We start from the raw sequence: 13,002 nt of genomic DNA, 5'->3' as shown, positions 1-13,002 counted from the left end.
TTATGTCCCGCTTTCTATTGATCCGGTTAGGTTTCCTTGGGTTGGTGATGTCATTTCCTGCATTGGTGATGTCATTTCCTAATTTTTCTCAGGGGATGGTAGATTGGCTCCAAATCAATGTGTTTGTTGATGGAGTTCCAGTTGGAATGCCATGCTTCTGGGAGTTCTCGTGCGTGCCTGTTTGGCTTGTCCTAGGATGGATGTGTTGTCCCCATCAAAGTGGTGTCCTTCCTTATCTGTATGTAAGGATACAAGTGGTTAGTGGGTCATGTCGTTTTGTGGCCAGTTGATGTTCACGTATCCTGGTGGCTAGCTTTCTGCCTGTTTGTCCAATGTAGCGTTTGTCACAGTTCTTGCAAGGTATTTTGTAGATGGCATTTGTTTTGTTTGTTGTCTGTATAGGGTCTTTTAAATTCATTAGCTGCTGTTGTAGTGTGTTGGTGGGTTTGTGGGCTACCCTGATGTCAAGAGGTCAGAGTATTTCTGAACATTCCCGAAATGACTGCCGGACTACTCGGACCTCTTGGCATCAGGGTAGCCCACAAACCCACCAACACACTACAACAGCAGCTAATGAATTTAAAAGACCCTATACAGACAACAAACAAAACAAATGCCATCTACAAAATACCTTGCAAGAACTGTGACAAACACTACATTGGACAAACTGGCAGAAAGCTAGCCACCAGGATACGTGAACATCAACTGGCCACAAAACGACATGACCCACTAACCACTTGTATCCTTACATACAGATAAGGAAGGACACCACTTTGATTGGGACAACACATCCATCCTAGGACAAGCCAAACAGACACGCACGAGAACTCCTAGAAGCATGGCATTCCAACCGGAACTCCAACAAACACGTTGATTTGGAGCCAATCTACCATCCCCTGAGAAAAATAACAGGAAATGACATCACCAACCCAAGGAAACCTAACCAGATAAATAGAAAGCGGGACATAACACTAGCGTTTCGTCATAGGCTCACTGATGATGTTACCTAGAACGGTGATGAAACATCTGAAAACTAACCTTCCAGCTGAAGTGTGCAAAATTTGAATGTTTTGTCAACATTCCATTTTACTACTTCCAGAATTGCTCTTGTTTCTGTTCTGCCTCTGCTAAAGCAGCCTGTTGTCCATTCCACTCTGGCTGCTGCAAGTTTTTTCTCAAATATGTTGAAAATGTTTCTATTCCCGTAAGTTTGCAACATTAAGTTTACAACAACAGCTTCAAGATTTTGACAACTTCCGTTCAAGGTCAAAAAATCAATTCAAAAAAGATTGCTACTCTCAATTGAGGAGGGAAAAATGGCTTACAATTTAGCATCAAACCACAGGCAAAGTATGCAACACTTATCAAGTGTACAAGGTCCCCCTGGCTACGAAGGGTTACTTTGCAGCACTTGTCAGAGTCTGCTAACTGTTCCACTTAAAAAGGTGAATAACATTAATTTTTGCAATCTTCATTCTATAGAACATTAAATGTGACCTTGTCTGCAAAAAATACCAGAATTCCATTAATTAAAATGTAAATCAGCCCCCAATTAAAGTTAGGATGCAACTAATGTGACTAGCAATCAACAACCCTAGGCTAATATACTGAGCACATGGGTTCAAATCATCCCATGACTGACAGTGAAATTTAAATTCAGTTGTCATAAAAAACAGCTTCTGGTTCATGAACGCCCTTGGGGAATCTTGCTTGAAACAGAAGTGAACTCAATCTCCTGCTCATCTGCTGCTGCTTTGCCTGCTGTGTTCATCCAGCTCTACACCTTGGCATCTTGAACTCAACCGGTATCCACACTAGAATTTTTAAATGTCAAATGAAGGCTTAATATCATCTTTTATTTTTATTCACTAATGGGGTGAGGGCATCAATGGATAGATGGCATTTACTGCCCATCCTTAAATTGCCCAGAGGGCAGTTAAGAGTGAACCCCATTGCTGTGGGTCTGGAGTCACATGCCAGCCAGACCAGGTAAGGATGACCATTTCCCTCCCTAAAGGACATTAGTGAGCCAGATGGATTTTTCCAACAATCGACAGTGGATTCATGGTCATCATTAGATTCTTAATTCCAGATATTTTATTGAATTCAGCTTCCACCATCTGCTGTGGTGGGATTTGAACTCGGGTCCCCAGAATGTTATCCAGGTCTCATGATTAACAGTTCAGCGATAATACGACTAGGCCATTGCCTCCCCGACATACTATTGAGCTATGTTTTGAGATAGCAGGACAAGACTTGAGTTGAGTCAAGTATAGATAAGGGAGGAAAAGCATGACTAACATGAGCATACAAGTCAAAAAACTGAAAATACTACCAAACTCAAATTCCAAGAGAACCAGAGATAATGTTTCCGTTCAGATTTTCTCTCCAAAAGACAGACCAAAAAGGCATCTGACCCACTGAGCATTTTCTGCTGTTGTACAAATGTCAAATTTTTAAAAAAAATCACTTCTAAATGATGGTACATGTGATAGCTGCCCAAAATAGATAGGTCTACATAAATAAAATTAAATTGAAATTCATGTATTTTAGCTATAGCAATATCAACATTTCTTTTGCTTGCAGAATACAAATACATATATTTTATGTATTCTTCTATTCTTACTACTTGGAATTCATCAGAAACATCATTATTCTTACAAACTGACTCACAGGAGTTTCACATTTTGGAATTTTATAGAGCTAAGACCCTTACTCTTTTAGTTCAGCCAGTGAGGCTGAAATCCTAATGTCATGGCCCAGCAGGTAAAGGGTTGTAATCAAATCACTCCACTGAACTAATTCACCAAGAGGGCCACCACTGAAGGCATTCTCTGCAATCTTAAATCCCGATTCCTTTGTCAAGAGGCCAAGATGGATGAGAATCTAAGAAATAAAAATGTAAAAGAAAGTTAGAACAGTATTTTAAAAATGATACATAAAAAACACTCACTGAAATAGGTAATGAAATCTGCATGCACATAAATCCTGGAGTACAGCTGTAATGAGGTTCAGTTAGCTCAGTGTTGGATGCCTGGTTTGCCTTGCAGATCAACAACAGCACAGGTTATTCGAGTTAAACTCGCTACCAGTCCCGTCTTTCTCTCGGAGCACATCCTCTAGCCATCCGGGATTATGGTGACTTTCACTGCCTCAATCCTGATAATCAAGTTGTGACAGTCCAATGGAAGCTAATATTTGTGAAACGAGACAGCAAAATTTTGCACAATGCTGTTTAATCATGCGATAACACAGCGTGAAGCTGGACGAACACAGCAGGCCAAGCAGCAGGAAAATTTGACGTTTCGGGTTGGGACCCTTCTTCATAAATGGGGGAGGGGATTCTGAAATAAATAGGGAGGGGGGGGGGCAGATAGAAGATAGGGTGAAAGGAGACAGGTCAAAGAAGCAGGCTTAGAGCCAGTGACAGTGAATGTAGATGGGGAGTTAGGGTGGGGATAGGTCAGTCCAGGGAGGATGGACAGGTCAAGGGGGCAGGGTGAGGTTTGTGGGTAGGTGGTGGGAGGAATGGCTAGGGAGGTGGGAACTAGCTGGGCTGGTTTTGGGATGTGGTCGGGGGAGGGGAGATTTTGAAGCTTGTGAAGTCCACACTGATACCCTTGGGCTACAGGGTTCCCAAGTGAAGTGAGATGCTGTTCCTGCATCTTCTCGGGTGGCGTCATTGTGGCAACGCAAGAGGCCCATGGGTGGACATGCAGTCTGAGGACTGGGGTGGAGGTTGTGGAGTTGAAATGGCTCATGACTGGGAGGTGTAGTTGTTTGTTGCAAATTGAGCGTAGGTGGAGTTCTGCAAAGTGGTCCCCAAGCCTCCGTTTGGTTTACCTGATTTAGAGGAGGCAGCAGATGCAGTTTACCACGTTAGCAGATGTGCAGGTCAACATCTGTTTCATGTGGAAAGTCTTCTTAGGGCCTGGGATTGGGGTGAGGTATAGGAGGAGGTGTAGCACTTCCTGCAGTTGCAGGGAAAAGTGCGGGGGGTGGTGGGGCTGAAGGTGAGTGCAGAGTGGATAAGGGAGTCACGGAGAGAGTGGTCTTCCGGAAAGCACATAAGGATAAGGATGAGGGTGGAAAAAAAAACGTCTTTCATAGCGGGGTCATATTGCAGATGGCGGAAATGTCAGAGGTTGATGCTTTGGATTTGGAGGTTGGTGGGGTGGCACGTGAGGAAGAGGGGAATTCTGTTTTGGTTATTATTGCAGCTATGGTGTTAGGGATGAGTTGCAGGAAACATGGTTGAGGGCATTTTCGATCACTGGAGGGGAAATTGCGGTTCTTGGTTTGGGGGGGGGGGGGGGCAGGGGCGGAGGGTGAGAGAAAAAGAAAAGGACATCTGGGATGGACAGGTCAAGGAGGCGGAATGCAACTTCCCCTCCAGTGATCGAAAATGCCCTCGACTGTGTCTCTGACATTTCCACCATCTGCAATCCCAGGCCCTAGGAAGACTTTTCACATTAAACAGATGTTCACTTGCACATCTGTTAATGTGATATACTGCACCTGCTGTTCCTGTTGTGGCCTCCTCTACATTGGGGAAATCAACGGAGGCTTGGCAACCGCTATGCGGAACACCTACGTTCAGTTCGCAACAAACAACTACACCTCCCAGTCGAGAGCCATTTCAACTCCCCAACCCCCACCCCACTCCTCAGATGACATGTCCATCCTGGGCCTCTTGCACTGCCACAGTGGCGCCACCCGAAAGATGCAGGAACAGCATCTCATTCCACTTGGGAACGCTGCAGCCCAAGGGTATCAATGTGGACTTCACAAGCCTCAAAATCTCCCCTCTCCTGACTACATCCCAAAACCAGCCCAGCTAGTTCCTGCCTCCCTAACCGTTCCTCCCACCTTAAGCCCCATCCCCATCTCCTACCCACAGACCTCATCCCGCCCCCTTGACTTGGCCGTCCTCCCTAGACTGACCTATCCCCTCCCTAACTCCCCACCTACATTCACCTTCACTGGCTCTAACCCCGCTTCTTTGACCTGTCTGTCTCCTCTCACCCTATCTTCTATCTGCCTCTATTTCAGAATCCTCTTCCCCATTTATGAAGAAGGGTCCCAACCAGAAACGTCACATTTCCTGCTCGGCCTGCTGTGTTCATCCAGCTTCGCACTGTATTATCAGATTCTCCAGCAATGGCAGTTCCTACTATCTGTTTAATCATATGACTCTTTTCATAACTGAAGTGTCTGTAAGCATTCAATTTTAAAAAAAAACTTAAATGCTGAAGGATTCTTGCAAGCAAGCACACACTGGTACAATACCAGATAGGCAAATGTTATATATTTTATGTTCTGGATATTATAGAAACAGAGCACATCTGAATTTAGAAGTCTTATTGGGAGCAGAAAGGTAAAATATGCTCAGTTGGCACTCTAACATTCCAAAAAAGGACTCCAAATCCTCATCAGATACGTGAAACTTTCACTTTAAGATCTTGGTAAACAAAGCCATCTTCATGACTTATATATATCCCCTTAAAAAATACAGATTATAAATGTTATAGAATTGCAATGTTCACCTGACGCTGTTTAAAATAAGAGATAGTGGGAACTGCAGATGCTGGAGAATCCAAGATAATAAAATGTGAGGCTGGATGAACACAGCAGGCCAAGCAGCATCTCAGGAGCACAAAAGCTGACGTTTCAGGCCTAGACCCTTCATCAGAGAGGGGGATGGGGAGAGGGTTCTGGAATAAATAGGGAGAGAGGGGGAGGCGGACTGAAGGTGGAGAGAAAAGAAGAAGATAGGTGGAGAGGGTATAGGTGGGGAGGTAGGGAGGGGATAGGTCAGTCCAGGGAAGACTGACAGGTCAAGGAGGTGGGATGAGGTTAGTAGGTAGATGGGGGTGCGGCTTGGGGTGGGAGGAAGGGACGGGAGAGAGGAAGAACAGGTTAGGGAGGCAGAGACAGGTTGGACTGGTTTTGGGATGCAGTGGGTGGAGGGGAAGAGCTGGACTGGTTGTGTGGTGCAGTGGGGGGAGGGGACGAACTGGGCTGGTTTTGGGATGCGGTGGGGGAAGGGGAGATTTTGAAACTGGTGAAGTCCACATTGATACCATTAGGCTGCAGGGTTCCCAGGTGGAATATGAGTTGCTATTCCTGCAACCTTCGGGTGGCATCATTGTGGCACTGCAGGAGGCCCATGATGGACATGTCATCTAAAGAACGGGAGGGGGAGTGGAAATGGTTTGCGACTGGGAGGTGCAGTTGTTTGTTGCGAACTGAGCGGAGGTGTTCTGCAAAGCGGTCTCCAAGCCTCCGCTTGGTTTCCCCAATGTAGAGAAAGCCGCACCGGGTACAGTGGATGCAGTATACCACATTGGCAGATGTGCAGGTGAACCTCTGCTTAATGTGGAATGTCATCTCGAGGCCTGGGATAGGGGTGAGGGAGGTGGTGTGGGGGCAAGTGTAGCATTTCCTGCGGTTGCAGGGGGAGGTGCTGGTGTGGTGGGGTTGGAGGGCAGTGTGGAGCGAACAAGGGAGTCACGGAGAGAGTGGTCTCTCCGGAAAGCAGACAGGGGTGGGGATGGAAAAAAATGTCTTGGGTGGTGGGGTCGGATTGTAGATGGCGGAAGTGTCGGAGGATGATGCGTTGTATCCGGAGGTTGGTGGGGTGGTGTGAGAGAATGAGGGCGATCCTCTTTGGGCGGTTGTGGTGGGGGCAGGGTGTGAGGGATGTGTTGCGGGAAACGCGGTCAAGGGCATTCTGGATCACTGTGGGGGGGGGGGGGGGGAGTTGCGGTCCTTGAAGAACTTGGACATCTGGGCTGTGCGCGAGTGGAATGTCTTATTGTGGGAGCAGATGCGGCAGAGGCGGAGGAATTGGGAATAGGGGATAGGGGATGGAATTTTTGCAGGAGGGTGGGTGGGAGGAGGTGTATTCTAGGTAGCTGTTTAAAATAATGATGGCACATCAACATAACTAACCTCATCCAGCATTTAACTCATGCGTAATGAAGGAATTTAAGCAAAATGGAATTCAATGGGAATCAGGACAGTCTCCACTGACAAGTAACCCAAAAGATGATGCTTGTGGTCACTGGAAGAGATTTATCTCCTTCCCAGGGCAATTTTCTCAGGCTGAACCTTCATCTACTTCAATGGCCTTCCTTCCGTTGTAAAGGTGTGAAGTTTGGGATTTTGGTGATGATTTCAGGGTGCTAGTCCTTTTGCGACCCTTCAGATGAAGTAGCTGTCCACACTTGGATACAGCAAGATTTGAAAACATTCAAGCTGGGAAGTGGGAAGTGCCAGGCAATGAACTGCCCAAGAAGAAATCTAGCTTTCTCCTACTGATATTCAACAGTATTGCTCACATTGGAGGTCACTAATAACCAAATGCTTAACTTCTCTAGCTGCAAAATTACTGTGGCTACAAATTTAGGTCAAAGGCAATTTTGCAGCAAATTGCTCATTCTGACTTCCCCAAACCTGTTCAACTATAAGTACCAATTTGGATCGTGATGCATGCAGTTCCAACAATACTTAAGTAGCTAGACACCAAGCAGCCATTGGCAATCCATCCAATGCTAGTACACCGTGGCAGCAGCATGCATCATTTATAAGATGCACTGCAGCAAATGACCAAGCATCCTTCAACAGCACTTTGCAAATCAGCAATCCTGATCACTTCAAAAAGCGAGGCAGCAGGTTCATAACACCCACATCGAAAAGGCATCCCTTCAAATTATATGCCATACCTACTTGCTGTTTATTCACTGTTGCTGGCCCAAATTCTTGGAAAACTACCTAATAGTGTGATGACAGTATCTTTACTACATTAGCTGCAACAGTCCTAGAAAAGTGGTGTACTATTGCCTTAAGAGTATAATCAGGATAGGTAATAAATGCTGATCAATGATATCCACATCCCACGAATCAGCAAAGTCTTAAGTGTTCTAGAACTGACCTTTTTACGTTTGATTTCTAAATTTTGTTTTTCAGCAAGTGATTTTACAGCCTCTATCCAAGCACTTGCCATTCGATTTATTCTTAATCGCATCCATCGAAATTCATCATGTACAGACATCATTTTAAAGAGGTAATTGAAGTCTGTTCGAATTTCAGCCTGTGATAAAGACAATATTTTAATTACTCAAATGCTTTAATTGTGATAGCTCTATACTTGGCAGAATGCTTTCCTTATCTTATCAAATTCCAAATGATGTCGATGATAATGATGTATCATGTAAACAAAATTGGAACTAACAAGTTCCAAAATTTTCCTCTAATTTCAGGCTACGGATTATGACAAATGGTAAGTATTATGAACCAGAGTTACTTGGTACAAACTTTTCAATCAGAATTCTTGGTCAGCTATGGCTGGCAATGAACAAGACCGAGCTCATCAGGAAACAAACATTTTCCAGAGTCAAAATAACTAATCTGGGAATCAAACAGATACTTGCCTTGTTTCATATTGTTTTGCTCAGTGTAGTCTCAGGAAAATAAAAAACTAGTGGCTCTATGAAACATTTTTCAATGCGTGCGCATGAAGGAAGGCAGATGTGCCAGAGTAGAGATACTATGACCTTATCTAGAAGGCACCTGCCATTTGAAACAAGAGTGAATCAAGGAAGATGCAATCTCCACAGCCAATAATAAAGACATCCTCATCTTGGAACGGATGTACAAATAGTTTTGCAGGACTAAAACACACAATACCCTTCAGATGTCTTCTAATATGTGCAAATAAATATCTTCAGAATGGTTGAGATATGAAAGAATACCATTAAACTCAGAAGTAACAAACAGCTCTAAAGGAGAATCTAACATGCATCCTTTTGGAAAGTCTGCACCTCTTCTCCTGAGAGAAGTCTGAAACAGAGGCATGCCATAGTTGCATATTGTAAAAGAGCACACCAAGATTCAGCTGTACTAACAAGCAGTGAAGAAAAAGATGCTGTCAAAAGTGACTTCATGAACTTCCACTAACTTCCTTATTCCAACACAACTGATTAAATGTAGAAGGTAAATAATTTCACAAAACTATGTGCTGTCATGGAAAGTAGTTGCTGACATGGTTAGACAAATTAATGTTTGTATACTGCAACTTAGATGTGCCTGTAACCTATCCTCATATTGATGAATTTTGGAAGGGACTTAGTGGCTACAGAAACTACCCTGTTTCGCTTAATTATAGGATTTAGTCTTAGGAATACTTAGACAATTAAAGAATGTCAAAATAGTATTTGAGACATGTATTCAACAACACCTAAATTTACTGATGACTACAATTTAGATTTTGTTTATTGTGTAATGATAATTTATACGTATTCTTGAGCTATTGCAGAAGTCCAATGGAAATAATTAGGTGAACCAAGATAAAAATTTATTAATGCAACATTTAACAACAAAAACTCAACTAAAGAAACAGGTACTCTTTCAATGCCCAAATTACACCGATGTTTAGCCGAGTGCTGCACCAGTGTAGAGAATGCTAAAAAAAATGCAAAGTCTCTACCCAAAATTACTGGATGTAACTGAAACAAAGCCTTAAATGATTAATTACTAATTCATCCCATCATCTCACTATCTTCTTGGATTCAAGAATCTCTTAAGTGTATAAAAACAACCAAAACTCTGGCACTCACTCATTTCTTCAAGTAATTTTGTTTGCGCCAATTGATTTATACATTAAAGGAATTAAACCTTCCAATTGTTAATGATATAATTAGTTCCGATGATTCCCAAATACTCTCAGCTTTTTCTAAAAAAATGCTGAATAGTGTATAATACTCCATGGTGGATATTCTCAGATGACATTTAGCTGAATTGTAATGATTACTACTGCTGCTACTGTTGTAATACATTATGCCTCGTAACTTTCTTCACACCACGTTTTTAAGTTCTCACTACTCATGATCTGGCGTCAACATGGATTCATCCTGTGACCAAAAAACTAAAGCATGTTAAAGTCAGTTGTCCATTACATCACCTTCTATGCATTCCACCAGGGACCACAGTTTCATAATGCAAGTACAACTTCCGTACTAGCCAGTGAGAGCATCAGGATTATACACACCAGTACAGTATAGTCTATAACATAAATCAGTACAAACCAAGTTCTGTTGGTCTGTTTCTTCCCGAGGACTTTTTGCTCTCCATGGCAGAGGAGGACACCAATTTTCAACCTATCCTCAAAAAGGAGAAAAATACATTGAAAACTGGATGCACAGAACTGACACAAAGAAAAATAAACTAACACGGTTCTGAAATCTACTTACAAAGGATGAGACAGCTATACATGCAAATGGTAGACAATTCTTTTAAATATAGCCCACAATGCTAACTTCAGACATCTCCAGTATGATCAAACATTTAGCTTCACTTAACATCTCTGTACACGAACAATCAAAGATTCTTCAATTCGAAAAGATTGTGTTACACAAAGTGCTTAAGAAATTTAGGCAATTTATTATGTTAGTTCTTAACAACATGCATTTTATACTTTCTACTCAGTTTTGTAGGAAGTTAACTGTACATTTCAATATTTACAAGTCGTTCCTATTTTTGTCTTTAGTAGTTTCCTTATATCAAAGTTTGATTCTATGTCCTATTTCTCAAACTTCACTTAATCTAAAGAAAAATTTCACATGTAATTTATTATTCAAAGTAGTCAAGAGAACAAAACGCATCTTTCACTTAAGAATACCACCACTGACCTCGCTGAGGTAAATAAAAAATGAGCATATGGACCCATCCACGCCATAGCTGGCATAGCAAGGATCCGACCGCCACATCGTCTTCATCCACTGTAAATAAGAAATGGTATATACAATAACACACAAAGTTTAATGTCTATGTAGAATGTATGAATTATCTACTGAATATTATATAGGTCACATTTTTACTTTACTTGGGATGGTGCAGGAAGGATGAATAGGTCCATTAGACCTATTCTGGATACAGAATTGGTTGGCTGACAGGAGGCAGAGAGTGGTTGTAGATGCTAAGTATTCTGCCTGGAGGTCAGTGCTGAGTGGTGAACTACAGGGCTCTGTTCTTGGGCCTCTGCTCTTTGTAGCTTTTATAAATGACTTGGATGAGGAGGTTGAGGGGTGGGTTAGTATGTTTGCTGATAACACAAAGGTTGGGAGGAGCCGTTGATAATATCGAGGGCTATTGCAGACTTCAGCGAGACATTGACAGAACGCAGAGCTGGGCTGAGAAATGGCAGATGGAGTTCAACCTGGATAAATGCGAAGTGATGCATTTTGGAAGGTCGAACTTAAATGCTGAATATAGGATTAAAGGCAGGATTCTCAGCAGTGTGGAGGAACAGCAGGATCTTGGTGTTCAAGTGCATAGCTCCCTCAAAGTTGCCACCCAAGTGAATAAGGTTGTTCAGAAAACATATGGCGTTTTGACTTTCATTAACAGGGGAATCGAGTTTAAGAGCCACGACGTTATGCTGCAGCTCTACAAAACCCTGGCGAGACCACACTTGGAATATTGTGTCCGGTTCTGGTCACCCTATTATAGGAAAGCTTTGGAGAGGGTGCAAAGGGGGTTTACCAGGATGCTACCTGGACTGGAGGGCTTGTCTTACGAGGAGAGGTTGACTGAGCTCAGACTTTTGTCTCTGGAGAGAAGGAGGAAGAGAAGTGACCTGATCGAGGTGTACAAGGTAATGAGAGGCATGGATAGAGTGATAGCCAGAGACTTTCCCCCAGGGCAGGACTAACTGTTACGAGGGGTCATAGTTTTAAGGTGTAAGGAGGAAGGTAGAGAGGAGATGTCAGAAGGACGTTCTTCACCCAGAGAGTTGTGAGCGCATGGAATAGTTTACCAGTGGTAGTCGTGGAAGCGGAGTCATTAGTGACATTTAAGCGACTGCTGGACATGCACATGGACAGCAGTGAAGTGAACTGAGGGGAATGTAGGTTAGGTTATTTTATTTTTGGATTAGGATTATTCAATGGCACAACATCGTGGGCCGAAGGGCCTCTAATGTGCTGTACTTTTCTATGTTCTATGTTCTGTGTTCTATGTTCTAGACCAAGAATTGTTGAAGGAGTTGCTACACTTTTAAAAAGCAAATTACCAGAACTCTTTTTGAATTACAACACTGCTGTATTGGTTGCCGGTGGGGAGAATGGTTTGCGATTTTGAGAAGACAAGGTGATATAATGGAATTTTACCATGCTTTCTGCTCAAAGCTAGCTTTGCCTAGGGACAGGCTGTTGAGGCAGACTCAGAAGGCAAGTTTGAGAGTCACGGGCTTCTGCTACTTGATTCGAGTGGCGGGAGGGATGAAAGCGTGGGCCAGGGAGTGAACTATTATATTCGGACATTGTGTAATTTTTCTCCCCCCCTTTTTTCTGCTGGAAGCTGTCAGAGAGAGGAAAGTATCAACAAATTTAATTAACTCATTCTAATAAACTAATAAAGTTATTTACTAAGTACATCGATTACATCTGCAAGTGTCGGTTGCTTGAGGAACTTTGGCTCAGAGTTGATCAGCTGAAATTGGAGCTTCAAACACTGCAGCACAACCAGGAGGGAAGTACCTGAACAATGTGTTTGGAGGAGGCTGTCACACCTGGCAGATTTAGTAATTCAAATTTGGTGAGTGGCCAGGGACAGCAGGGTGTGACTGAGCAAGGCAGGTAGAGGGATCCTGCAGTCAGGAACAGAGGAGCCTCAGCTTGACCTTGTCCAACAGGTATGATGTACTTGCTCCCTGTGTGGATGAGGGAACGGGCTGCAGGGAGGATGAGCCAACTGACCACTACACCACGGTCCGGGAGGCAAATGGAATGTTGGCATTTATTTTGAGAAGACTTGAATATAAAAGCAAGGATGTACTACTGAGGCTTTAAAAGGCTCTGGTCAAGTCATATTTGGAGTATTGTGAGCAGTTTTGGGCCCCATATGTACTGGCTCTCGAGCAGGTTCAGAGGTAATTCACGAGCATGGACTCAGGAATGGGAAGCTTAACATGAGGAGCACTTGAGGACTTTGGGGCTGTAC

The 13,002-nt window shown here is 43.2% G+C and overlaps 1 protein-coding gene across 5 annotated transcripts in view; it reads right to left on the bottom strand.

The window, feature by feature from the left end:
- The window catches only part of mgat5 (alpha-1,6-mannosylglycoprotein 6-beta-N-acetylglucosaminyltransferase), a 246,044-nt gene that overhangs the window by 186,736 nt on the left and 46,306 nt on the right, over positions 1–13,002 (bottom strand). For all 5 annotated transcript variants that reach the window (XM_048533823.2, XM_048533819.2, XM_048533822.2 and 2 more), the window contains exons 5-8: positions 10,692–10,781; positions 10,089–10,160; positions 7,937–8,095; positions 2,717–2,886 (exon numbers count right to left, since the gene is read on the bottom strand). In XM_048533823.2, the coding sequence (XP_048389780.1) occupies positions 2,717–2,886; positions 7,937–8,095; positions 10,089–10,160; positions 10,692–10,781 (491 nt within the window). The remainder of the gene's footprint in view (positions 1–2,716; positions 2,887–7,936; positions 8,096–10,088; positions 10,161–10,691; positions 10,782–13,002) is intronic.

The sequence above is a fragment of the Stegostoma tigrinum genome, chromosome 7 (genome assembly GCF_030684315.1).
Source record: "Stegostoma tigrinum isolate sSteTig4 chromosome 7, sSteTig4.hap1, whole genome shotgun sequence".
NCBI classification, from domain to species: Eukaryota; Metazoa; Chordata; class Chondrichthyes; order Orectolobiformes; family Stegostomatidae; genus Stegostoma; species Stegostoma tigrinum.
This window is presented reverse-complemented; position numbering and strand designations above follow the sequence as displayed.